General features: G+C 44.4%; 1 protein-coding gene across 1 annotated transcript in view; it reads left to right on the top strand.

Annotated features, from left to right (window-relative positions):
• The window catches only part of gpr19 (G protein-coupled receptor 19), a 31,560-nt gene extending 7,153 nt beyond the window's left edge, over nucleotides 1-24,407 (top strand). The window contains exon 2 of the mRNA XM_055914284.1: nucleotides 13,610-24,407. Within this exon, the coding sequence (XP_055770259.1) occupies nucleotides 13,640-14,941 (1,302 nt within the window). The 5' untranslated portion in view covers nucleotides 13,610-13,639 and the 3' untranslated portion in view covers nucleotides 14,942-24,407. The remainder of the gene's footprint in view (nucleotides 1-13,609) is intronic.
• The last annotated feature ends 1,773 nt before the right edge of the window (nucleotides 24,408-26,180 follow it).

The raw sequence follows: 26,180 nt of genomic DNA, 5'->3' as shown, positions 1-26,180 counted from the left end.
CGGAGTGGGTGTTGTTAAAGACAGTAGTTTTGTTAAGGCTTTGTTATACTCAGGAAATGACCTCATGGTGTTGTTAAAGACAGTAGTTTTGTTAAGGCTTTGTTATACTCAGGAAATGACCTCATGATGTTGTTAAAGTCAGTAGTTTTGTTAAGGCTTTGTTATACTCAGGAAATGACCTCATGATGTTAAAGACAGTAGTTTTGTTAAGGCTTTGTTATACTCAGGAAATGACCTCATGTTGTTAAAGACAGTAGTTTTGTTAAGGCTTTGTTATACTCAGGAAATGACCTCATGGTGTTGGTAAAGACAGTAGTTTTGTTAAGGCTTTGTTATACTCAGGAAATGACCTCATGGTGTTAAAGACAGTAGTTTTGTTAAGGCTTTGTTATACTCAGGAAATGACCTCATGGTGTTAAAGACAGTAGTTTTGTTAAGGCTTTGTTATACTCAGGAAATGACCTCATGATGTTAAAGACAGTAGTTTTGTTAAGGCTTTGTTATACTCAGGAAATGACCTCATGGTGTTAAAGACAGTAGTTTTGTTAAGGCTTTGTTATACCCAGGAAATGACCTCATGGTGTTGTTAAAGACAGTAGTTTTGTTAAGGCTTTGTTATACTCAGGAAATGACCTCATGATGTTAAAGACAGTAGTTTTGTTAAGGCTTTGTTATACCCAGGAAATGACCTCATGTTATTAAAGACAGTAGTTTTGTTAAGGCTTTGTTATACTCAGGAAATGACCTCATGGTGTTAAAGACAGTAGTTTTGTTAAGGCTTTGTTATACTCAGGAAATGACCTCATGTTAAAGACAGTAGTTTTGTTAAGGCTTTGTTATACTCAGGAAATGACCTCATGGTGTTAAAGACAGTAGTTTTGTTAAGGCTTTGTTATACTCAGGAAATGACCTCATGGTGTTGTTAAAGACAATAGTTTTGTTAAGGCTTTGTTATACTCAGGAAATGACCTCATGTTATTAAAGACAGTAGTTTTGTTAAGGCTTTGTTATACTCAGGAAATGACCTCATGGTGTTAAAGTCAGTAGTTTTGTTAAGGCTTTGTTATACTCAGGAAATGACCTCATGGTGTTAAAGACAGTAGTTTTGTTAAGGCTTTGTTATACCCAGGAAATGACCTCATGGTGTTAAAGACAGTAGTTTTGTTAAGGCTTTGTTATACTCAGGAAATGACCTCATGGTGTTGGTAAAGACAGTAGTTTTGTTAAGGCTTTGTTATACTCAGGAAATGACCTCATGGTGTTAAAGACAGTAGTTTTGTTAAGGCTTTGTTATACTCAGGAAATGACCTCATGGTGTTGTTAAAGACAGTAGTTTTGTTAAGGCTTTGTTATACTCAGGAAATGACCTCATGGTGTTGGTAAAGACAGTAGTTTTGTTAAGGCTTTGTTATTCTCAGGAAATGACCTCATGGTGACATAGTGACATTGTTGTTAAAGACAGTAGTTTTGTTAAGGCTTTGTTATACTCAGGAAATGACCTCATGGTGGTGTTAAAGACAGTAGTTTTGTTAAGGCTTTGTTATACTCAGGAAATGACCTCATGGTGTTAAAGACAGTAGTTTTGTTAAGGCTTTGTTATTCTCAGGAAATGACCTCATGGTGTTAAAGACAGTAGTTTTGTTAAGGCTTTGTTATACTCAGGAAATGACCTCATGATGTTAAAGACAGTAGTTTTGTTAAGGCTTTGTTATTCTCAGGAAATGACCTCATGGTGTTAAAGACAGTAGTTTTGTTAAGGCTTTGTTATACTCAGGAAATGACCTCATGTTGTTAAAGACAGTAGTTTTGTTAAGGCTTTGTTATTCTCAGGAAATGACCTCATGGTGTTAAAGACAGTAGTTTTGTTAAGGCTTTGTTATACTCAGGAAATGACCTCATGTTGTTAAAGACAGTAGTTTTGTTAAGGCTTTGTTATTCTCAGGAAATGACCTCATGTTGTTAAAGACAGTAGTTTTGTTAAGGCTTTGTTATTCTCAGGAAATGACCTCATGTTGTTAAAGACAGTAGTTTTGTTAAGGCTTTGTTATACTCAGGAAATGACCTCATGTTGTTAAAGACAGTAGTTTTGTTAAGGCTTTGTTATACTCAGGAAATGACCTCATGTTGTTAAAGACAGTAGTTTTGTTAAGGCTTTGTTATACTCAGGAAATGACCTCATGTTGTTAAAGACAGTAGTTTTGTTAAGGCTTTGTTATACTCAGGAAATGACCTCATGTTGTTAAAGACAGTAGTTTTGTTAAGGCTTTGTTATACTCAGGAAATGACCTCATGGTGTTAAAGACAGTAGTTTTGTTAAGGCTTTGTTATACCCAGGAAATGACCTCATGGTGTTGTTAAAGACAGTAGTTTTGTTAAGGCTTTGTTATACCCAGGAAATGACCTCATGTTATTAAAGACAGTAGTTTTGTTAAGGCTTTGTTATACTCAGGAAATGACCTCATGGTGTTAAAGACAGTAGTTTTGTTAAGGCTTTGTTATACTCAGGAAATGACCTCATGTTAAAGACAGTAGTTTTGTTAAGGCTTTGTTATACTCAGGAAATGACCTCATGGTGTTAAAGACAGTAGTTTTGTTAAGGCTTTGTTATACTCAGGAAATGACCTCATGGTGTTGTTAAAGACAGTAGTTTTGTTAAGGCTTTGTTATACTCAGGAAATGACCTCATGGTGTTGGTAAAGACAGTAGTTTTGTTAAGGCTTTGTTATTCTCAGGAAATGACCTCATGGTGACATAGTGACATTGTTGTTAAAGACAGTAGTTTTGTTAAGGCTTTGTTATACTCAGGAAATGACCTCATGGTGGTGTTAAAGACAGTAGTTTTGTTAAGGCTTTGTTATACTCAGGAAATGACCTCATGGTGTTAAAGACAGTAGTTTTGTTAAGGCTTTGTTATTCTCAGGAAATGACCTCATGGTGTTAAAGACAGTAGTTTTGTTAAGGCTTTGTTATACTCAGGAAATGACCTCATGTTGTTAAAGACAGTAGTTTTGTTAAGGCTTTGTTATACTCAGGAAATGACCTCATGTTGTTAAAGACAGTAGTTTTGTTAAGGCTTTGTTATTCTCAGGAAATGACCTCATGTTGTTAAAGACAGTAGTTTTGTTAAGGCTTTGTTATTCTCAGGAAATGACCTCATGTTGTTAAAGACAGTAGTTTTGTTAAGGCTTTGTTATACTCAGGAAATGACCTCATGTTGTTAAAGACAGTAGTTTTGTTAAGGCTTTGTTATACTCAGGAAATGACCTCATGTTGTTAAAGACAGTAGTTTTGTTAAGGCTTTGTTATACTCAGGAAATGACCTCATGTTGTTAAAGACAGTAGTTTTGTTAAGGCTTTGTTATACTCAGGAAATGACCTCATGTTGTTAAAGACAGTAGTTTTGTTAAGGCTTTGTTATACTCAGGAAATGACCTCATGGTGTTGTTAAAGACAGTAGTTTTGTTAAGGCTTTGTTATACTCAGGAAATGACCTCATGGTGTTGTTAAAGACAGTAGTTTTGTTAAGGCTTTGTTATTCTCAGGAAATGACCTCATGTTGTTAAAGACAGTAGTTTTGTTAAGGCTTTGTTATACCCAGGAAATGACCTCATGTTGTTAAAGACAGTAGTTTTGTTAAGGCTTTGTTATTCTCAGGAAATGACCTCATGTTGTTAAAGACAGTAGTTTTGTTAAGGCTTTGTTATACTCAGGAAATGACCTCATGTTGTTAAAGACAGTAGTTTTGTTAAGGCTTTGTTATACTCAGGACAGGACCTCATGGTGTTAAAGACAGTAGTTTTGTTAAGGCTTTGTTATACTCAGGAAATGACCTCATGTTGTTAAAGACAGTAGTTTTGTTAAGGCTTTGTTATACTCAGGAAATGACCTCATGGTGTTGTTAAAGACAGTAGTTTTGTTAAGGCTTTGTTATACTCAGGAAATGACCTCATGTTGTTAAAGACAGTAGTTTTGTTAAGGCTTTGTTATACTCAGGAAATGACCTCATGGTGTTAAAGACAGTAGTTTTGTTAAGGCTTTGTTATACTCAGGAAATGACCTCATGTTGTTAAAGACAGTAGTTTTGTTAAGGCTTTGTTATACTCAGGAAATGACCTCATGTTGTTAAAGACAGTAGTTTTGTTAAGGCTTTGTTATACTCAGGAAATGACCTCATGTTGTTAAAGACAGTAGTTTTGTTAAGGCTTTGTTATACTCAGGAAATGACCTCATGTTGTTAAAGACAGTAGTTTTGTTAAGGCTTTGTTATACTCAGGAAATGACCTCATGTTGTTAAAGACAGTAGTTTTGTTAAGGCTTTGTTATACTCAGGAAATGACCTCATGGTGTTGTTAAAGACAGTAGTTTTGTTAAGGCTTTGTTATTCTCAGGAAATGACCTCATGGTGTTAAAGACAGTAGTTTTGTTAAGGCTTTGTTATACTCAGGAAATGACCTCATGTTGTTAAAGACAGTAGTTTTGTTAAGGCTTTGTTATACCCAGGAAATGACCTCATGGTGTTAAAGACAGTAGTTTTGTTAAGGCTTTGTTATACTCAGGAAATGACCTCATGTTGTTAAAGACAGTAGTTTTGTTAAGGCTTTGTTATACTCAGGAAATGACCTCATGTTGTTAAAGACAGTAGTTTTGTTAAGGCTTTGTTATACCCAGGAAATGACCTCATGGTGTTGTTAAAGACAGTAGTTTTGTTAAGGCTTTGTTATACTCAGGAAATGACCTCATGTTGTTAAAGACAGTAGTTTTGTTAAGGCTTTGTTATACTCAGGAAACGACCTCATGGTGTTAAAGACAGTAGTTTTGTTAAGGCTTTGTTATACTCAGGAAATGACCTCATGGTGTTGTTAAAGACAGTAGTTTTGTTAAGGCTTTGTTATACTCAGGAAATGACCTCATGGTGTTAAAGACAGTAGTTTTGTTAAGGCTTTGTTATACTCAGGAAATGACCTCATGTTGTTAAAGACAGTAGTTTTGTTAAGGCTTTGTTATACTCAGGAAATGACCTCATGATGTTAAAGACAGTAGTTTTGTTAAGGCTTTGTTATACTCAGGACAGGACCTCGTGTTGTTAGAGCCAAGTTTAGGAGGCGTCTTACTCTTAAATCTCTAGTGGTTTTAAATCTATACTGGGGATGCAGTCAATAATTCTAGAGTCATCCGTCTGCCAGAGAAATCTTCTATCTAGACCTGTGAGTTCCTCCTGATGTCAGGGATTAGCTGAGGGCGGTCAGAGATGCTTTCAGTACATTTCTCTGGTGTGGAGTTTCACAGGAAATGGGACATTGGAGAAACGGCCCCCAGGTACGCCACGTTGCCATAGTGACATTACACTGCGTCTCGATGTCAGGTCAGGCCATCGTAGTGACATTACACTGCGTCTCGATGTCAGGTCATGCCATCGTAGTGACATAGTGACATTACACTGCGTCTCGATGTCAGGTCATGCCATCGTAGTGACATAGTGACATTACACTGCGTCTCGATGTCAGGTCAGGCCATCGTAGTGACATAGTGACATTACACTGCGTCTCGATGTCAGGTCAGGCCATCGTAGTGACATAGTGACATTACACTGCGTCTCGATGTCAGGTCAGGCCATCGTAGTGACATAGTGACATAGTGACATTACACTGCGTCTCGATGTCAGGTCATGCCATCGTAGTGACATAGTGACATTACACTGCGTCTCGATGTCAGGTCATGCCATCGTAGTGACATAGTGACATTACACTGCGTCTCGATGTCAGGCCATCGTAGTGACATAGTGACATTACACTGCGTCTCGATGTCAGGTCAGGCCATCGTCTTGACATAGTGACATTACACTGCGTCTCGATGTCAGGTCAGGCCATCGTAGTGACATAGTGACATTACACTGCGTCTCGATGTCAGGTCAGGCCATCGTAGTGACATAGTGACATTACACTGCGTCTCGATGTCAGGTCAGGCCATCGTAGTGACATAGTGACATTACACTGCGTCTCGATGTCAGGTCAGGCCATCGTAGTGACATAGTGACATTACACTGCGTCTCGATGTCAGGTCAGGCCATCGTAGTGACATAGTGACATTACACTGCGTCTCGATGTCAGGTCATGCCATCGTAGTGACATAGTGACATTACACTGCGTCTCGATGTCAGGTCATGCCATCGTAGTGACATAGTGACATTACACTGTGTCTCGATGTCAGGTCAGGCCATCGTAGTGACATAGTGACATTACACTGTGTCTCGATGTCAGGTCAGGCCATTGTAGTGACATAGTGACATTACACTGCGTCTCGATGTCAGGTCAGGCCATCGTAGTGACATAGTGACATTACACTGCGTCTCGATGTCAGGTCATGCCATCGTAGTGACATAGTGACATTACACTGCGTCTCGATGTCAGGTCAGGCCATCGTAGTGACATAGTGACATTACACTGCGTCTCGATGTCAGGTCAGGCCATCGTAGTGACATAGTGACATTACACTGCGTCTCGATGTCAGGTCAGGCCATCGTAGTGACATAGTGACATAGTGACATTACACTGCGTCTCGATGTCAGGTCATGCCATCGTAGTGACATAGTGACATTACACTGCGTCTCGATGTCAGGTCAGGCCATCGTAGTGACATAGTGACATAGTGACATTACACTGCGTCTCGATGTCAGGTCATGCCATCATAGTGACATAGTGACATTACACTGCGTCTCGATGTCAGGTCATGCCATCGTAGTGACATAGTGACATTACACTGCGTCTCGATGTCAGGTCATGCCTTTGTAGTGACATAGTGACATTACACTGCGTCTCGATGTCAGGTCAGGCCATCGTAGTGACATAGTGACATAGTGACATTACACTGCGTCTCGATGTCAGGTCATGCCATCGTAGTGACATAGTGACATTACACTGCGTCTCGATGTCAGGTCAGGCCATCGTAGTGACATAGTGACATAGTGACATTACACTGCATCTCGATGTCAGGTCATGCCATCATAGTGACATAGTGACATTACACTGCGTCTCGATGTCAGGTCATGCCATCGTAGTGACATAGTGACATAGTGACATTACACTGCGTCTCGATGTCAGGTCATGCCATCGTAGTGACATAGTGACATTACACTGCGTCTCGATGTCAGGTCAGGCCATCGTAGTGACATAGCGACATTACACTGCGTCTCGATGTCAGGTCAGGCCATCGTAGTGACATAGTGACATAGTGACATTACACTGCGTCTCGATGTCAGGTCAGGCCTTCGTAGTGACATAGTGACATTACACTGCGTCTCGATGTCAGGTCATGCCATCGTAGTGACATAGTGACATTACACTGCGTCTCGATGTCAGGTCAGGCCTTCGTAGTGACATAGTGACATTACACTGCGTCTCGATGTCAGGTCAGGCCATCGTAGTGACATAGTGACATTACACTGCGTCTCGATGTCAGGTCAGGCCTTCGTAGTGACATAGTGACATTACACTGCGTCTCGATGTCAGGTCAGGCCTTCGTAGTGACATAGTGACATTACACTGCGTCTCGATGTCAGGTCAGGCCATCGTTGTGACATAGTGACATTACACTGCGTCTCGATGTCAGGTCAGGCCATCGTAGTGACATAGTGACATTACACTGCGTCTCGATTTCAGGTCAGGCCATCGTAGTGACATAGTGACATTACACTGCGTCTCGATGTCAGGTCAGGCCATCGTAGTGACATAGTGACATAGTGACATTACACTGCGTCTCGATGTCAGGTCAGGCCATCGTAGTGACATAGTGACATTACACTGCGTCTCGATGTCAGGTCAGGCCTTCGTAGTGACATAGTGACATTACACTGCGTCTCGATGTCAGGTCAGGCCATCGTAGTGACATAGTGACATAGTGACATTACACTGCGTCTCGATGTCAGGTCAGGCCATCATAGTGACATTACACTGCGTCTCGATGTCAGGTCAGGCCATCGTAGTGACATAGTGACATAGTGACATTACACTGCGTCTCGATGTCAGGTCAGGCCATCGTAGTGACATAGTGACATTACACTGCGTCTCGATGTCAGGTCAGGCCATCGTAGTGACATAGTGACATAGTGACATTACACTGCGTCTCGATGTCAGGTCATGCCATCGTAGTGACATAGTGACATAGTGACATTACACTGCGTCTCGATGTCAGGTCAGGCCTTCGTAGTGACATAGTGACATTACACTGCGTCTCGATGTCAGGTCATGCCATCGTAGTGACATAGTGACATTACACTGCGTCTCGATGTCAGGTCAGGCCTTCGTAGTGACATAGTGACATTACACTGCGTCTCGATGTCAGGTCAGGCCATCGTAGTGACATAGTGACATTACACTGCGTCTCGATGTCAGGTCATGCCATCGTAGTGACATAGTGACATAGTGACATTACACTGCGTCTCGATGTCAGGTCAGGCCATCGTAGTGACATAGTGACATTACACTGCGTCTCGATGTCAGGTCAGGCCATCGTAGTGACATAGTGACATTACACTGCATCTCGATGTCAGGTCATGCCATCGTAGTGACATAGTGACATAGTGACATAGTGACATAGTGACATAGTGACATAGTGACAGGCCATCGTCCAACAACCAAATCAGTTTCTAGAAACATAAAACGCTTCAGCAGAAAGGCTAGAAAGAAGACCTCCATTTTCACCCAGTGATGTCATTAACACACAGAGAGAGGTGTATTAACACACAGAGAGAGAGGTGTATTAACACACAGAGAGAGAGGTGTATTAACACACAGAGAGAGAGGTGTATTAACACACAGAGAGAGATGTATTAACACACAGAGAGAGATGTATTAACATACAGAGAGAGAGATGTATTAACACACAGAGAGAGGTGTATTAACACACAGAGAGAGAGGGGTATTAACACACAGAGAGAGATGTATTAACACACAGAGAGAGGTGTATTATATAGAGATGTATTATATAGAGAGGTGTACTAACACACAGAGAGAGGTGTATTAACACACAGAGAGAGGTGTATTAACACACAGAGAGAGAGGTGTACTAACACACAGAGAGAGAGGTGTATTAACACACAGAGAGAGAGGTGTATTAACACACAGAGAGAGAGGTGTATTAACACACAGAGAGAGAGGTGTAGTAACACAGAGAGAGAGATGTATTAACACACAGAGAGAGATGTATTAACATACAGAGAGAGGTGTATTAACACACAGAGAGAGATGAATTAACACACAGAGAGAGGTGTATTAACACACAGAGAGAGGTGTATTAACACACAGAGAGAGATGTATTAACACACAGAGAGAGATGTATTAACACACAGAGAGAGATGTATTAACACACAGAGAGAGGTGTATTAACACACAGAGAGAGATGTATTAACACACAGAGGTAGAAGTGTATTATACAGAGGTAGAGGTGTATTATACAGAGGTAGAGGTGTATTATACAGAGTTAGAGGTGTATTATGTAGAGGTAGAGGTGTATTATACAGAGGTAGAGGTGTATTATACAGAGGTAGAGGTGTATTATACAGAGGTAGAGGTGTATTATGTAGAGGTGTATCATTCAGAGGTAGAGGTGTATTATACAGAGGTAGAGGTGTATTATACAGAGGTAGAGGTGTATTATACAGAGGTAGAGGTGTATTATACAGAGGTAGAGGTGTATTATGTAGAGGTGTATCATTCAGAGGTAGAGGTGTATTATACAGAGGTAGAGGTGTATTATACAGAGGTAGATATACATTATAATACAGACATCACCCATTAAGCCATCCCTTCACACTTCCCCTATCAGACATCTCATCAACACAGCCCCTCTTTGTCAGGGAACAAAGAGAGAGACGTTAGGGCCCAAGGACACTGAGTGGTTGACCTTGAGCCTCTCACCATGAGATATAGAGTGTTTTGCTTGTTTGGCCACAGAGTGCTAGAGCCCCTCATATAGCCCCTCATAGAGCCCCTCATAGAGCCCCTATTAGAGCCCCCCATAGAGCCCCCCATAGAGCCCCCCATAGAGCCCCTCATAGAGCCCCTCATAGAGCCCCCCATAGAGCCCCCATAGAGCCCCCATAGAGCCCTCATAGAGCCCCTCATAGAGCCCCTCATAGAGCCCCCCCATAGAGCCCCTCATAGAGCCCCTCATAGAGCCCCTCATAGAGCCCCCATTAGAGCCCCCATATAGCCCCCATAGAGCCCCTCATAGAGCCCCCATAGAGCCCCTCATAGAGCCCCTCATAGAGCCCCTCATAGAGCCCCCATAGAGCCCCCATAGAGCCCCTCATAGAGCCCCTCATAGAGCCCCTCATAGAGCCCCCATATAACCCCTCATAGAGCCCCTCATAGAGCCCCTCATAGAGCCCTCATAGAGCCCCCATATAACCCCTCATAGAGCCCCCATAGAGCCCCCATAGAGCCCCCATAGAGCCCCTCATAGAGCCCCTCATAGAGCCCCCATAGAGCCCCTCATAGAGCCCCTCATAGAGCCCCTCATAGAGCCCCCATAGAGCCCCCATAGAGCCCCCATATAACCCCTCATAGAGCCCCCATATAACCCCCATAGAGCCCCTCATAGAGCCTCCCATAGAGCCCCCCATAGAGCCCCCATAGAGCCCCTCATAGAGCCCTCATAGAGCCCCTCATAGAGCCCCTCATAGAGCCCCCATAGAGCCCCCATAGAGCCCCTCATAGAGCCCTCATAGAGCCCCTCATAGAGCCCCCCATATAACCCCCATAGAGCCCCTCATAGAGCCTCCCATAGAGCCCCCCATAGAGCCCCCATAGAGCCCCCATAGAGCCCCTCATAGAGCCCCCATAGAGCCCCTCATAGAGCCCTCATAGAGCCCCTCATAGAGCCCCCCATAGAGCCCAGGGACAGCTGTTCTTCCTGAGGCCTTGTCAATAATGACTATGTTCCTCCTCACCATTATGAAATATAGGGAGCTGGCCTTGCTGATTCAGTTTCCTCTGGGTACAAACACATGTTGATCTTTCCAAGGACACACACACGGACAGACGGACGTGATCAGTTCAGGACTGATCTCTCCTCAGGACTGATCTCTCCTCAGGTTAGAATAGGACTGATCTCTCCTCAGGACTGATCTCTCCTCAGGTTAGAATAGGACTGATCTCTCCTCAGGACTGATCTCTCCTCAGGACTAATCTCTCCTTAGGTTAGAATAGGACTGATCTCTCCTCAGGACTGATCTCTCCTCAGGTTAGAATAGGACTGATCTCTCCTCAGGACTGATCTCTCCTCAGGTTAGAATAGGACTGATCTCTCCTCAGGACTGATCTCTCCTCAGGTTAGAATAGGACTGATCTCTCATCAGGACTGATCTCTCCTCAGGTTAGAATAGGACTGATCTCTCCTCAGGACTGATCTCTCCTCAGCACTGATCTCTCCTCAGGACTGATCTCTCCTCAGGACTGATCTCTCCTCAGGGCTGATCTCTCCTCAGGTTAGAATAGGACTGATCTCTCCTCAGGACTGATCTCTCCTCAGGACTGATCTCTCCTCAGGACTGATCTCTCTTCAGGACTGATCTCTCCTCAGGTTAGAATAGGACTGATCTCTCCTCAGGACTGATCTCTCCTCAGGTTAGAATAGGACTGATCTCTCCTCAGGACTGATCTCTCCTCAGGTTAGAATAGGACTGATCTCTCCTCAGGACTGATCTCTCCTCAGGTTAGAATAGGACTGATCTCTCCTCAGGACTGATCTCTCCTCAGCACTGATCTCTCCTCAGGACTGATCTCTCCTCAGGACTGATCTCTCCTCAGGGCTGATCTCTCTTCAGGACTGATCTCTCCTCAGGACTAATCTCTCCTCAGGTTAGAATAGGACTGATCTCTCATCAGGACTGATCTCTCATCAGGACTGATCTCTCCTCAGGACTGATCTCTCCTCAGTTTAGAATAGGACTGATCTCTCCTCAGGACTGATCTCTCCTCAGGACTGATCTCTCCTCAGTTTAGAATAGGACTGATCTCTCCTCAGGCATGATCTCTCCTCAGGACTGATCTCTCCACAGGACTGATCTCTCCTCAGGACTGATCTCTCTTCAGGACTGATCTCTCCTCAGGACTAATCTCTCCTCAGGTTAGAATAGGACTGATCTCTCATCAGGACTGATCTCTCCTCAGGACTGATCTCTCCTCAGGTTAGAATAGGACTGATCTCTCTTCAGGACTGATCTCTACTCAGGACTGATCTCTCCTCAGGACTGATCTCTCCTCAGGTTAGAATAGGACTGATCTCTCCTCTAGGAGTTTACCTGTGCTTAGCTCTATTCCGATTATTTTTATCCTTAAAAAAAACTCCCTCGTCCTTGCCGATGACAAGCATACCCATAACATGATGCAGCCACCACCATGCTAGACAATATGAAGACTGGTACTCAGTGATGTGTTGGATTTGCCCCCAAACATAACGCTTTGTATCCAGGACATAAAGTTCATTTCTTTGCCAAACATTTTTCAGTTTTACTTTAGTGCCTTGTTGTAAACAGGATGTATGTTTTGTAGTATTTTGTATTCTGTACAGGCTTCCTTCTTTTCACTCTGTCATTTAGGTTAGTATTGTGGAGTCACTACAATGTTGTTGATCCATCCTCAGTTCTATCACAGCCATTAAACTCTGTAACTGTTTTAAAGTCACCATTGGCCTCATTCCCTGAGCGGTTTCCAGAGATAAGGACGACGCCTGTATCTGTCGATGTGCCCTTGAGCCTCATGGTGAATTCCCTGAGTGGTTTCCAGAGTTAAGGACGACGCCTGTATCTGTCGATGTACCCTTGAGCAAGGCACTTCGCCCTAATCTGCTCCGGGAGAGCCGTACTCCGATGGCTGACCTTGTAAAATAACACATTTCACTGCACCTTTTCCATTATATGTGACAATAAAACAATATTACTATTTATTTTGTAGTCTGAGTGTGTTGATACACCATCCAACGTGTACTTAATGACTTCATGCTCAAAGCGATATTCAATGTCTGCTTTTTTTTTTACCCATCTACCAATCGGTGCCCTTCTATGCGAGGCATTAGAAAACCTCTCTGGTCTTTGTGTTTGAAATTCACTGCTCAACTGAGGGACCGTACAGATAATTGTATGTGTGGGGTACAGAGAAGAGGTAATCATTCATAAATTAACATTATGGGGTAGGCCAGTGACACATCTGGATTTAATCCATTTTAATATTTTTTTTAATTCACACAACAAAATGTGTAAAAAGTCCCGGGGTGTGACTCCTTTCTGAAGGCTCGGTATCTTATTTCCCTGAACGTCCTCTTCCGTACAGGTATATATCACATACATGTGTAAAAGGTCCCGGACTCCTTTCTGAAGGCTCGGTATCTTATCTCCCTGAACGTCCTCTTCCGTACAGATATATATCACATACATGTGTAAAAGGTCCCGGACTCCTTTCTGAAGGCTCGGTATCTTATCTCCCTGAATGTCCTCTTCCGTACAGATATATATATCACATACAATGCAGATAGTAATATTTATTACCTACTGTTTAGTAAGTTTTCCATGTCTGCTCCATCTCACAACACCTTGTTTGTGTGTTTGTCTCTGCAGCTCTCCTGTGGTGCAGTTCCCGGTAGCGGCATGGTCTACGCCCAATCAACAGACAGCATCAAGCCCTCCCTCCTGTCCCTCCTCTCTCCCTCCTTTACCCTCCCCATGACCTTTAACCTCTCAGACAATGGCAACACCAGCTCAGCCACACCCTTCCTCTATAACCACGATGCCCTCTCCTCCTCCTCCTCTTCCTCCTCCGGCCTCCAGAACACCACCCAGGTGTCGTATGAACTCACCCCAGCGGAGGTGGCTGTTCTGGGGCTGGTGTTCAGTCTCCTGTGGCTGGTCTCCATCCTGGGTAATGCTCTAGTGTGTGTGGTGATCCACCGTAGCAGAAGAAGTCAGTCCACTACTAACTACTTTGTGGTGTCCATGGCCTGCGCTGATCTGTTGTTGTCCCTGGGCTGCGCTCCCTTCATCCTCCTCCAGGTGACCTGCGGAGGCTGGCCTCTCAGCGCTGCCGCCTGTAAGGCTGTTCGTTACCTGCAGCACCTGTGTCCTGGTGTCCAGGTGTATGTTCTGCTGTCCATCTGCGTGGACCGCTTCTACACCATCGTGTACCCACTAAGTTTCAAGGTGTCCAGGGAGAAAGCGAAGAGGATGATCCTGGCCTCCTGGATGTTGGACGCCGCTTTCGTCTCTCCTTGTCTTTTCTTCTACGGCTCGGAGGCGGCGGCGGCGGACGGGGGCGGGCACTGCGACTTCTTCCTGCCGGCGGGAAGCTGGGACGGCGTGGTGTACGGTTCCGCCCACCTGCTCCTGGGGTTGCTGGTCCCGGCCGTCCTCATCGCGTGGTTCTACCAGCGTGTGGTCCGCTACATCTGGAGGATGGGCGCAGACGGACACACGGTCAGGAGAACCATGAACATCGTCCCCAGGACCAAGGTGAAGACCATCAAGATGTTTCTCATGCTGAACGTGGTGTTCCTCGTCACCTGGACTCCCTTCTACGTGGTCCAGCTGTGGCACCCTAGTGAGGCCCCGGGCCCCAGCCGACAAGGGGCTCTGGTCTTCTGCTGTGTGGTGTGGGTGTCGTTCAGCTCCGCCGCCTCCAAACCGTCCCTCTACTCCGTCTACAACGCTAACTTCAGACGCGGCATGAGGGAGACCTTCTGCACGTCCTCTATGAAGTGTTACCGTAGCAACGCCTACACCATCACCGCCAGCTCCCGCGTGGCCAAGAACAACTACGTGGGCGTGGTGGACGTCCCCGTGGCGACCAAGACGACGCTCACCAAAGACTCCGTCTACGACACGTTTGACCGCGAGGCCAAGGAGAAGAAGCTGGCCTGGCCAATCAGAGCCAACCCTCCCAACACCTTCGTCTGATAGGTGGGGAGGGAGAGGGTTTAACTACCAATCAGAGCCAACCCTCCCAACATCATCTGATAGGAGGGGAGGGAGAGGGTATAACTACCAATCAGAGCCAACCCTCCCAACACCGTCGTCTGATAGGAGGGGAGGGAGAGGGTTTAACTACCAATCAGAGCCAACCCTCCCAACATCATCTGATAGGAGGGGAGGGAGAGGGTATAACTACCAATCAGAGCCAACCCTCCCAACACCGTCGTCTGATAGGTGGGGAGGGAGAGGGTTTAACTACCAATCAGAGCCAACCCTCCCAACATCATCTGATAGGAGGGGAGGGAGAGGGTATAACTACCAATCAGAGCCAACCCTCCCAACACCGTCGTCTGATAGGAGGGGAGGGAGAGGGTATAACTACCAATCAGAGCCAACCCTCCCAACACCATCTGATAGGAGGGGAGGGAGAGGGTATAACTACCAATCAGAGCCAACCCTCCCAACACCGTCGTCTGATAGGAGGGGAGGGAAACAGGGTTTAACTATTGACGCTACATTCCTGAGGATGACAAAGTACAGATACTCCAAAAAACGACTTAAGTTGTGCTTTAAATAATTTTTAGTTAAGTAAATGGTTCTGAATCCCCTGTCTGTCTGCTACAGTCTGTTAACATGTCTATGGTTCAGACTCCCCTGTCTGTCTGTTAACATGTCTATGGTTCTGACTCCCCTGTCTGTCTGTTAACATGTCTATGGTTCTGACTCCCCTGTCTGTCTGTTAACATGTCTATGGTTCTGACTCCCCTGTCTGTCTGTTAACATGTCTATGGTTCTGACTCCCCTGTCTGTCTGCTAACATGTCTATGGTTCTGACTCCCCTGTCTGTCTGCTAGTCTGTTAACATGTCTATGGTTCTGACTCCCCTGTCTGTCTGCTAACATGTCTATGGTTCTGACTCCCCTGTCTGTCTGCTACAGTCTGTTAACATGTCTATGGTTCTGACTCCCCTGTCTGTCTGTTAACATGTCTATGGTTCTGACTCCCCTGTCTGTCTGTTAACATGTCTATGGTTCTGACTCCCCTGTCTGTCTGTTAACATGTCTATGGTTCTGACTCCCCTGTCTGTCTGTTAACATGTCTATGGTTCTGACTCCCCTGTCTGTCTGTTAACATGTCTATGGTTCTGACTCCCCTGTCTGTCTGCTACAGTCTGTTAACATGTCTATGGTTCTGACTCCCCTGTCTGTCTGTTAACATGTCTATGGTTCTGACTCCCCTGTCTGTCTGTTAACATGTCTATGGTTCTGACTCCCCTGTCTGTCTGCTACAGTCTGTTAACATGTCTATGGTTCTGACTCCCCTGTCTGTCTGCTACAGTCTGTTAACATGTCTATGGTTCTGACTCCCCTGTCTGTCTGTTAACATGTCTATGGTTCTGACTCCCCTGTCTGTCTGTTAACATGTCTATGGTTCTGACTCCCCTGTCTGTCTGCTACAATCTGTTAACATGTCTATGGTTCTGACTCCCCTGTCTGTCTGCTAACATGTCTATGGTTCTGACTCCCCTGTCTGTCTGCTAACATGTCTATGGTTCTGACTCCCCTGTCTGTCTGCTACAGTCTGTTAACATGTCTATGGTTCTGAGTCCCCTGTCTGTCTGATAACATGTCTATGGTTCTGAATCCCCTGTCTGTCTGCTACAGTCTGTTAACATGTCTATGGTTCTGAATCCCCTGTCTGTCTGCTACAGTCTGTTAACATGTCTATGGTTCTGACTCCCCTGTCTGTCTGCTACAGTCTGTTAACATCTCTATGGTTCTGACTCCCCTGTCTGTCTGTTAACATGTCTATGGTTCTGAATCCCCTGTCTGTCTGTTAACATGTCTATGGTTCTGACTCCCCTGTCTGTCTGCTACAGTCTGTTAACATGTCTATGGTTCTGACTCCCCTGTCTGTCTGCTACAGTCTGTTAACATGTCTATGGTTCTGAGTCCCCTGTCTGTCTGTTAACATGTCTATGGTTCTGACTCCCCTGTCTGTCTGTTAACATGTCTATGGTTCTGACTCCCCTGTCTGTCTGCTACAGTCTGTTAACATGTCTATGGTTCTGACTCCCCTGTCTGTCTGTTAACATGTCTATGGTTCTGACTCCCCTGTCTGTCTGCTACAGTCTGTTAACATGTCTATGGTTCTGACTCCCCTGTCTGTCTGTTAACATGTCTATGGTTCTGACTCCCCTGTCTGTCTGCTACAGTCTGTTAACATGTCTATGGTTCTGACTCCCCTGTCTGTCTGTTAACATGTCTATGGTTCTGACTCCCCTGTCTGTCTGTTAACATGTCTATGGTTCTGACTCCCCTGTCTGTCTGCTACAGTCTGTTAACATGTCTATGGTTCTGACTCCCCTGTCTGTCTGTTAACATGTCTATGGTTCTGACTCCCCTGTCTGTCTGTTAACATGTCTATGGTTCTGACTCCCCTGTCTGTCTGCTACAATCTGTTAACATGTCTATGGTTCTGACTCCCCTGTCTGTCTGCTAACATGTCTATGGTTCTGACTCCCCTGTCTGTCTGCTAACATGTCTATGGTTCTGACTCCCCTGTCTGTCTGCTACAGTCTGTTAACATGTCTATGGTTCTGAGTCCCCTGTCTGTCTGATAACATGTCTATGGTTCTGAATCCCCTGTCTGTCTGCTACAGTCTGTTAACATGTCTATGGTTCTGAATCCCCTGTCTGTCTGCTACAGTCTGTTAACATGTCTATGGTTCTGACTCCCCTGTCTGTCTGCTACAGTCTGTTAACATCTCTATGGTTCTGACTCCCCTGTCTGTCTGTTAACATGTCTATGGTTCTGAATCCCCTGTCTGTCTGTTAACATGTCTATGGTTCTGACTCCCCTGTCTGTCTGCTACAGTCTGTTAACATGTCTATGGTTCTGACTCCCCTGTCTGTCTGCTACAGTCTGTTAACATGTCTATGGTTCTGAGTCCCCTGTCTGTCTGTTAACATGTCTATGGTTCTGACTCCCCTGTCTGTCTGTTAACATGTCTATGGTTCTGACTCCCCTGTCTGTCTGCTACAGTCTGTTAACATGTCTATGGTTCTGACTCCCCTGTCTGTCTGTTAACATGTCTATGGTTCTGACTCCCCTGTCTGTCTGCTACAGTCTGTTAACATGTCTATGGTTCTGACTCCCCTGTCTGTCTGTTAACATGTCTATGGTTCTGACTCCCCTGTCTGTCTGCTACAGTCTGTTAACATGTCTATGGTTCTGACTCCCCTGTCTGTCTGTTAACATGTCTATGGTTCTGACTCCCCTGTCTGTCTGTTAACATGTCTATGGTTCTGACTCCCCTGTCTGTCTGCTACAATCTGTTAACATGTCTATGGTTCTGACTCCCCTGTCTGTCTGCTAACATGTCTATGGTTCTGACTCCCCTGTCTGTCTGCTAACATGTCTATGGTTCTGACTCCCCTGTCTGTCTGCTACAGTCTGTTAACATGTCTATGGTTCTGAGTCCCCTGTCTGTCTGTTAACATGTCTATGGTTCTGACTCCCCTGTCTGTCTGTTAACATGTCTATGGTTCTGACTCCCCTGTCTGTCTGTTAACATGTCTATGGTTCTGACTCCCCTGTCTGTCTGTTAACATGTCTATGGTTCTGACTCCCCTGTCTGTCTGCTACAGTCTGTTAACATGTCTATGGTTCTGAATCCCCTGTCTGTCTGCTACAGTCTGTTAACATGTCTATGGTTCTGAATCCCCTGTCTGTCTGCTACAGTCTGTTAACATGTCTATGGTTCTGAATCCCCTGTCTGTCTGTTAACATGTCTATGGTTCTGAATCCCCTGTCTGTCTGCTACAGTCTGTTAACATGTCTATGGTTCTGAATCCCCTGTCTGTCTGCTACAGTCTGTTAACATGTCTATGGTTCTGAATCCCCTGTCTGTCTGCTAACATGTCTATGGTTCTGACTCCCCTGTCTGTCTGTTAACATGTCTATGGTTCTGACTCCCCTGTCTGTCTGTTAACATGTCTATGGTTCTGACTCCCCTGTCTGTCTGCTACAGTCTGTTAACATGTCTATGGTTCTGACTCCCCTGTCTGTCTGCTACAGTCTGTTAACATGTCTATGGTTCTGACTCCCCTGTCTGTCTGTTAACATGTCTATGGTTCTGACTCCCCTGTCTGTCTGCTACAGTCTGTTAACATCTCTATGGTTCTGACTCCCCTGTCTGTCTGTTAACATGTCTATGGTTCTGAATCCCCTGTCTGTCTGTTAACATGTCTATGGTTCTGACTCCCCTGTCTGTCTGCTACAGTCTGTTAACATGTCTATGGTTCTGACTCCCCTGTCTGTCTGCTACAGTCTGTTAACATGTCTATGGTTCTGAGTCCCCTGTCTGTCTGTTAACATGTCTATGGTTCTGACTCCCCTGTCTGTCTGTTAACATGTCTATGGTTCTGACTCCCCTGTCTGTCTGCTACAGTCTGTTAACATGTCTATGGTTCTGACTCCCCTGTCTGTCTGTTAACATGTCTATGGTTCTGACTCCCCTGTCTGTCTGCTACAGTCTGTTAACATGTCTATGGTTCTGACTCCCCTGTCTGTCTGTTAACATGTCTATGGTTCTGACTCCCCTGTCTGTCTGCTACAGTCTGTTAACATGTCTATGGTTCTGACTCCCCTGTCTGTCTGTTAACATGTCTATGGTTCTGACTCCCCTGTCTGTCTGTTAACATGTCTATGGTTCTGACTCCCCTGTCTGTCTGCTACAATCTGTTAACATGTCTATGGTTCTGACTCCCCTGTCTGTCTGCTAACATGTCTATGGTTCTGACTCCCCTGTCTGTCTGCTAACATGTCTATGGTTCTGACTCCCCTGTCTGTCTGCTACAGTCTGTTAACATGTCTATGGTTCTGAATCCCCTGTCTGTCTGCTACAGTCTGTTAACATGTCTATGGTTCTGACTCCCCTGTCTGTCTGCTAACATGTCTATGGTTCTGACTCCCCTGTCTGTCTGCTACAGTCTGTTAACATGTCTATGGTTCTGACTCCCCTGTCTGTCTGTTAACATGTCTATGGTTCTGACTCCCCTGTCTGTCTGTTAACATGTCTATGGTTCTGACTCCCCTGTCTGTCTGTTAACATGTCTATGGTTCTGACTCCCCTGTCTGTCTGTTAACATGTCTATGGTTCTGACTCCCCTGTCTGTCTGTTAACATGTCTATGGTTCTGACTCCCCTGTCTGTCTGCTACAGTCTGTTAACATGTCTATGGTTCTGAATCCCCTGTCTGTCTGCTACAGTCTGTTAACATGTCTATGGTTCTGAATCCCCTGTCTGTCTGCTACAGTCTGTTAACATGTCTATGGTTCTGAATCCCCTGTCTGTCTGTTAACATGTCTATGGTTCTGACTCCCCTGTCTGTCTGTTAACATGTCTATGGTTCTGACTCCCCTGTCTGTCTGTTAACATGTCTATGGTTCTGACTCCCCTGTCTGTCTGCTAGTCTGTTAACATGTCTATGGTTCTGACTCCCCTGTCTGTCTGCTACAGTCTGTTAACATGTCTATGGTTCTGACTCCCCTGTCTGTCTGCTACAGTCTGTTAACATGTCTATGGTTCTGACTCCCCTGTCTGTCTGCTACAGTCTGTTAACATCTCTATGGTTCTGACTCCCCTGTCTGTCTGTTAACATGTCTATGGTTCTGACTCCCCTGTCTGTCTGTTAACATGTCTATGGTTCTGACTCCCCTGTCTGTCTGCTACAGTCTGTTAACATGTCTATGGTTCTGAATCCCCTGTCTGTCTGCTACAGTCTGTTAACATGTCTATGGTTCTGACTCCCCTGTCTGTCTGCTACAGTCTGTTAACATGTCTATGGTTCTGACTCCCCTGTCTGTCTGTTAACATGTCTATGGTTCTGACTCCCCTGTCTGTCTGCTACAGTCTGTTAACATGTCTATGGTTCTGACTCCCCTGTCTGTCTGCTACAGTCTGTTAACATGTCTATGGTTCTGACTCCCCTGTCTGTCTGCTACAGTCTGTTAACATGTCTATGGTTCTGACTCCCCTGTCTGTCTGTTAACATGTCTATGGTTCTGACTCCACTGTCTGTCTGTTAACATGTCTATGGTTCTGACTCCCCTGTCTGTCTGTTAACATGTCTATGGTTCTGACTCCCCTGTCTGTCTGCTACAGTCTGTTAACATGTCTATGGTTCTGACTCCCCTGTCTGTCTGTTAACATGTCTATGGTTCTGACTCCCCTGTCTGTCTGCTACAGTCTGTTAACATGTCTATGGTTCTGACTCCCCTGTCTGTCTGTTAACATGTCTATGGTTCTGACTCCCCTGTCTGTCTGTTAACATGTCTATGGTTCTGACTCCCCTGTCTGTCTGTTAACATGTCTATGGTTCTGACTCCCCTGTCTGTCTTTTAACATGTCTATGGTTCTGACTCCCCTGTCTGTCTGTTAACATGTCTATGGTTCTGACTCCCCTGTCTGTCTGCTAACATGTCTATGGTTCTGACTCCCCTGTCTGTCTGCTACAGTCTGTTAACATGTCTATGGTTCTGACTCCCCTGTCTGTCTGTTAACATGTCTATGGTTCTGACTCCCCTGTCTGTCTGCTACAGTCTGTTAACATGTCTATGGTTCTGACTCCCCTGTCTGTCTGCTACAGTCTGTTAACATGTCTATGGTTCTGACTCCCCTGTCTGTCTGTTAACATGTCTATGGTTCTGACTCCCCTGTCTGTCTGTTAACATGTCTATGGTTCTGACTCCCCTGTCTGTCTGTTAACATGTCTATGGTTCTGACTCCCCTGTCTGTCTGCTACAGTCTGTTAACATGTCTATGGTTCTGACTCCCCTGTCTGTCTGTTAACATGTCTATGGTTCTGACTCCCCTGTCTGTCTGCTACAGTCTGTTAACATGTCTATGGTTCTGACTCCCCTGTCTGTCTGCTACAGTCTGTTAACATGTCTATGGTTCTGACTCCCCTGTCTGTCTGTTAACATGTCTATGGTTCTGACTCCCCTGTCTGTCTGTTAACATGTCTATGGTTCTGACTCCCCTGTCTGTCTGCTACAGTCTGTTAACATGTCTATGGTTTTGACTCCCCTGTCTGTCTGCTACAGTCTGTTAACATGTCTATGGTTCTGACTCCCCTGTCTGTCTGTTAACATGCGTGTGGTAGGATGTCTATGACCCTGTTAACATGCGTGTGGTAGGATGTCTATGACCCTGTTAACATGTGTGTGGTAGGATGTCTATGACCCTGTTAACATGTGTGTGGTAGGATGTCTATGACCCTGTTAACATGCGTGTGGTAGGATGTCTATGACCCTGTTAACATGCGTGTGGTAGGATGTCTATGACCCTGTTAACATGCGTGTGGTAGGATGTCTATGACCCTGTTAACATGCGTGTGGTAGGATGTCTATGACCCTGTTAACATGCGTGTGGTAGGATGTCTATGACCCTGTTAACATGCGTGTGGTAGGATGTCTATGATATGACCCTGTTAACATGCGTGTGGTAGGATGTCTATGACCCTGTTAACATGCGTGTGGTAGGATGTCTATGACCCTGTTAACATGCGTGTGGTAGGATGTCTATGACCCTGTTAACATGCGTGTGGTAGGATGTCTATGATATGACCCTGTTAACATGCGTGTGGTAGGATGTCTATGACCCTGTTAACATGCGTGTGGTAGGATGTCTATGATATGACCCTGTTAACATGTGTGTGGTAGGATGTCTATGACCCTGTTAACATGCGTGTGGTAGGATGTCTATGACCCTGTTAACATGCGTGTGGTAGGATGTCTATGACCCTGTTACCATGCGTGTGGTAGGATGTCTATGACCCTGTTAACATGCGTGTGGTAGGATGTCTATGACCCTGTTAACATGCGTGTGGTAGGATGTCTATGACCCTGTTAACATGCGTGTGGTAGGATGTCTATGACCCTGTTAACATGCGTGTGGTAGGATGCCTATGACCCTGTTAACATGCGTGTGGTAGGATGTCTATGACCCTGTTAACATGCGTGTGGTAGGATGTCTATGACCCTGTTACCATGCGTGTGGTAGGATGTCTATGACCCTGTTAACATGCGTGTGGTAGGATGTCTATGACCCTGTTAACATGCGTGTGGTAGGATGTCTATGACCCTGTTAACATGCGTGTGGTAGGATGTCTATGGTATGACCATGACAGTAAAGAGTGTATTTATGGAAAAGGTTCTCTCAGGTAGAGCAGTCTGTTAACATGATCCTACATTATATACATGGTTCTCATACGTCTATAACACTGTTATAACACATTGTAACATCTCATACGTTTATAACACTGTTATAACACATTGTAACATCTCATACGTCTATAACACTGTTATAACACATTGTGACATCTGTTATAACACATTGTAACATCTCATACGTTTATAACACATTGTGACATCTGTTATAACACATTGTAACATCTCATACGTTTATAACACTGTTATAACACATTGTGACATCTGTTATAACACATTGTAACATCTCATACTTCTATAACACTGTTATAACACATTGTAACGTCTCATACGTTTATAACACTGTTATAACACATTGTAACGTCTCATACGTTTATAACACTGTTATAACACATTGTGACATCTGTTATAACACATTGCAACATCTGTTATAACACATTGTACCATCTCATACTTCTATAACACTTATTAACACATTGTGACATCTGTTATAACACATTGTGACATCTGTTATAGCACATTGTAACATCTCATACTTCTATAACACTGTTATAGCACATTGTAACATCTCATACTTCTATAACGCTGTTATAACACATTGTAACATCTGTTATAACACATTGTGACATCTGTTATAACACATTGTAACATCTCATACTTCTATAACACTGTTATAACACATTGTAACATCTCATACTTCTATAACGCTGTTATAACACATTGTAACATCTGTTATAACACATTGTAACATCTGTTATAACACATTGTAACATCTGTTATAACACATGTAATGTTGTTATTGCTGTTTTATTGTGATCCCTGTGATTTTCATGGAGGCTGAAGCCTTGAGGTGTTTGGTCTGACAGACGGCCGTTAACTGGACAGTCTTTGGTTCCTCCCCCGAGCTACACGCAGATAGACGCAGCAGGCTGAGGACCTGATTGGTTGGCGATGAAGGAGTGTCATTGAAACGCTTTGCAGCATCACTTGGCCTTGACTACTCTCTAGCTGCTGCTGCTGCTATCACCTGTCACTGCCAGACCCTAACCCCTGACCCCTAACCTCTGACCCCTGACACTAAACCCAGCCTCTAACCTGCCAGACACTCTGTTAGTCTCTGTTAGTGTGTGAAACTACTGTCTGTACTGTGATTTGAATACTCATTGCTTTCTCCTGATGAATACCTACTGAATAAAGCATCAGGTGTGTAAACACAATGCAGCATTACAAGTTACAATGTGGACCTATTGTAAGATTTACCCACAGATGTATAGCGAAATGTCTTGTTTACCTGTCTTTTATACAGGTAACGAGTTCAAACAGGTGCAGTTAATACAGGTAATGAGTGGAGAACAGGAGGGCTTCTAAAAGAAAAACTAACAGGTCTGTGAGAGCCGGAATTCTTACTGGTTGGTAGGTGATCAAATACTTATGTCATGGTATAAAATGCTAATTAATTACTTAAAATCATACAATTTGATTTTCTGGATTTTTGTTTTAGATTCCGTCTCTCACAGTTGAAGTGTACCTATGATAAAAAAAATTTGACCTCTACATGCTTTGTAAGTAAGAAAACCTGCAAAATCGTCAGTCTGTCCAGAGAGATATATACAGCTCAGTCTGTCCAGAGAGAGATATACAGCTCAGTCTGTCCAGAGAGAGATATACAGCTCAGTCTGTCCAGAGAGATATATATACAGCTCAGTCTGTCCAGAGAGATATATACAGCTCAGTCTGTCCAGAGATATATACAGCTCAGTCTGTCCAGAGATATATACAGCTCAGTCTGTCCAGAGAGATATACAGCTCAGTCTGTCCAGAGAGATATATACAGCTCAGACTGTCCAGAGAGAGATATACAGCTCAGTCTGCCTAGAGAGAGATATAAACAGCTCAGTCTGTCCAGAGAGATATATACAGCTCAGTCTGTCCAGAGAGATATACAGCTCAGTCTGTCCAGAGATATATACAGCTCAGTCTGTCCAGAGATATATACAGCTCAGTCTGTCCAGAGATATATACAGCTCAGTCTGTCCAGAGAGAGATATATACAGCTCAGTCTGTCTAGAGATATATACAGCTCAGTCTGTCCAGAGAGATATATACAGCTCAGTCTGTCCAGAGAGAGATATACAGCTCAGTCTGTCCAGAGAGAGATATACAGCTCAGTCTGTCCAGAGATATATATACAGCTCAGTCTGTCCAGAGATATATATATACAGCTCAGTCTGTCCAGAGATATATATATACAGCTCAGTCTGTCCAGAGAGAGATATACAGCTCAGTCTGTCCAGAGAGATATATACAGCTCAGTCTGCCCAGAGATATATACAGCTCAGTCTGTCCAGAGATATATATACAGCTCAGTCTGTCCAGAGAGAGATATACAGCTCAGTCTGTCCAGAGAGATATATACAGCTCAGTCTGTCTAGAGAGAGATATACAGCTCAGTCTGTCCAGAGAGATATATACAGCTCAGTCTGTCTAGAGAGAGATATACAGCTCAGTCTGCCTAGAGAGAGATATTCAGATCAGTCTGTCCAGAGAGAAATATACAGCTCAGTCTGTCCAGAGAGATATATACAGCTCAGTCTGTCCAGAGATATATACAGCTCAGTCTGTCCAGAGATATATATACAGCTCAGTCTGTCCAGAGATATATACAGCTCAGTCTGTCCAGAGATATATACAGCCCAGTCTGTCCAGAGAGATATACAGCTCAGTCTGTCCAGAGATATATACAGCTCAGTCTGTCCAGAGAGATATATACAGCTCAGTCTGTCCAGAGAGATATATACAGCTCAGTCTGTCCAGAGAGATATACAGCTCAGTCTGTCCAGAGAGATATACAGCTCAGTCTGTCCAGAGAGATATATACAGCTCAGTCTGTCCAGAGAGAGATATACAGCTCAGTCTGTCTAGAGATATATACAGCTCAGTCTGTCCAGAGAGAGATATATACAGCTCAGTCTGTCTAGAGAGATATATAC

This window comes from Salvelinus fontinalis, unplaced genomic scaffold (assembly GCF_029448725.1).
Source record: "Salvelinus fontinalis isolate EN_2023a unplaced genomic scaffold, ASM2944872v1 scaffold_0502, whole genome shotgun sequence".
NCBI lineage: Eukaryota > Metazoa > Chordata > Actinopteri > Salmoniformes > Salmonidae > Salvelinus > Salvelinus fontinalis.
This window is presented reverse-complemented; position numbering and strand designations above follow the sequence as displayed.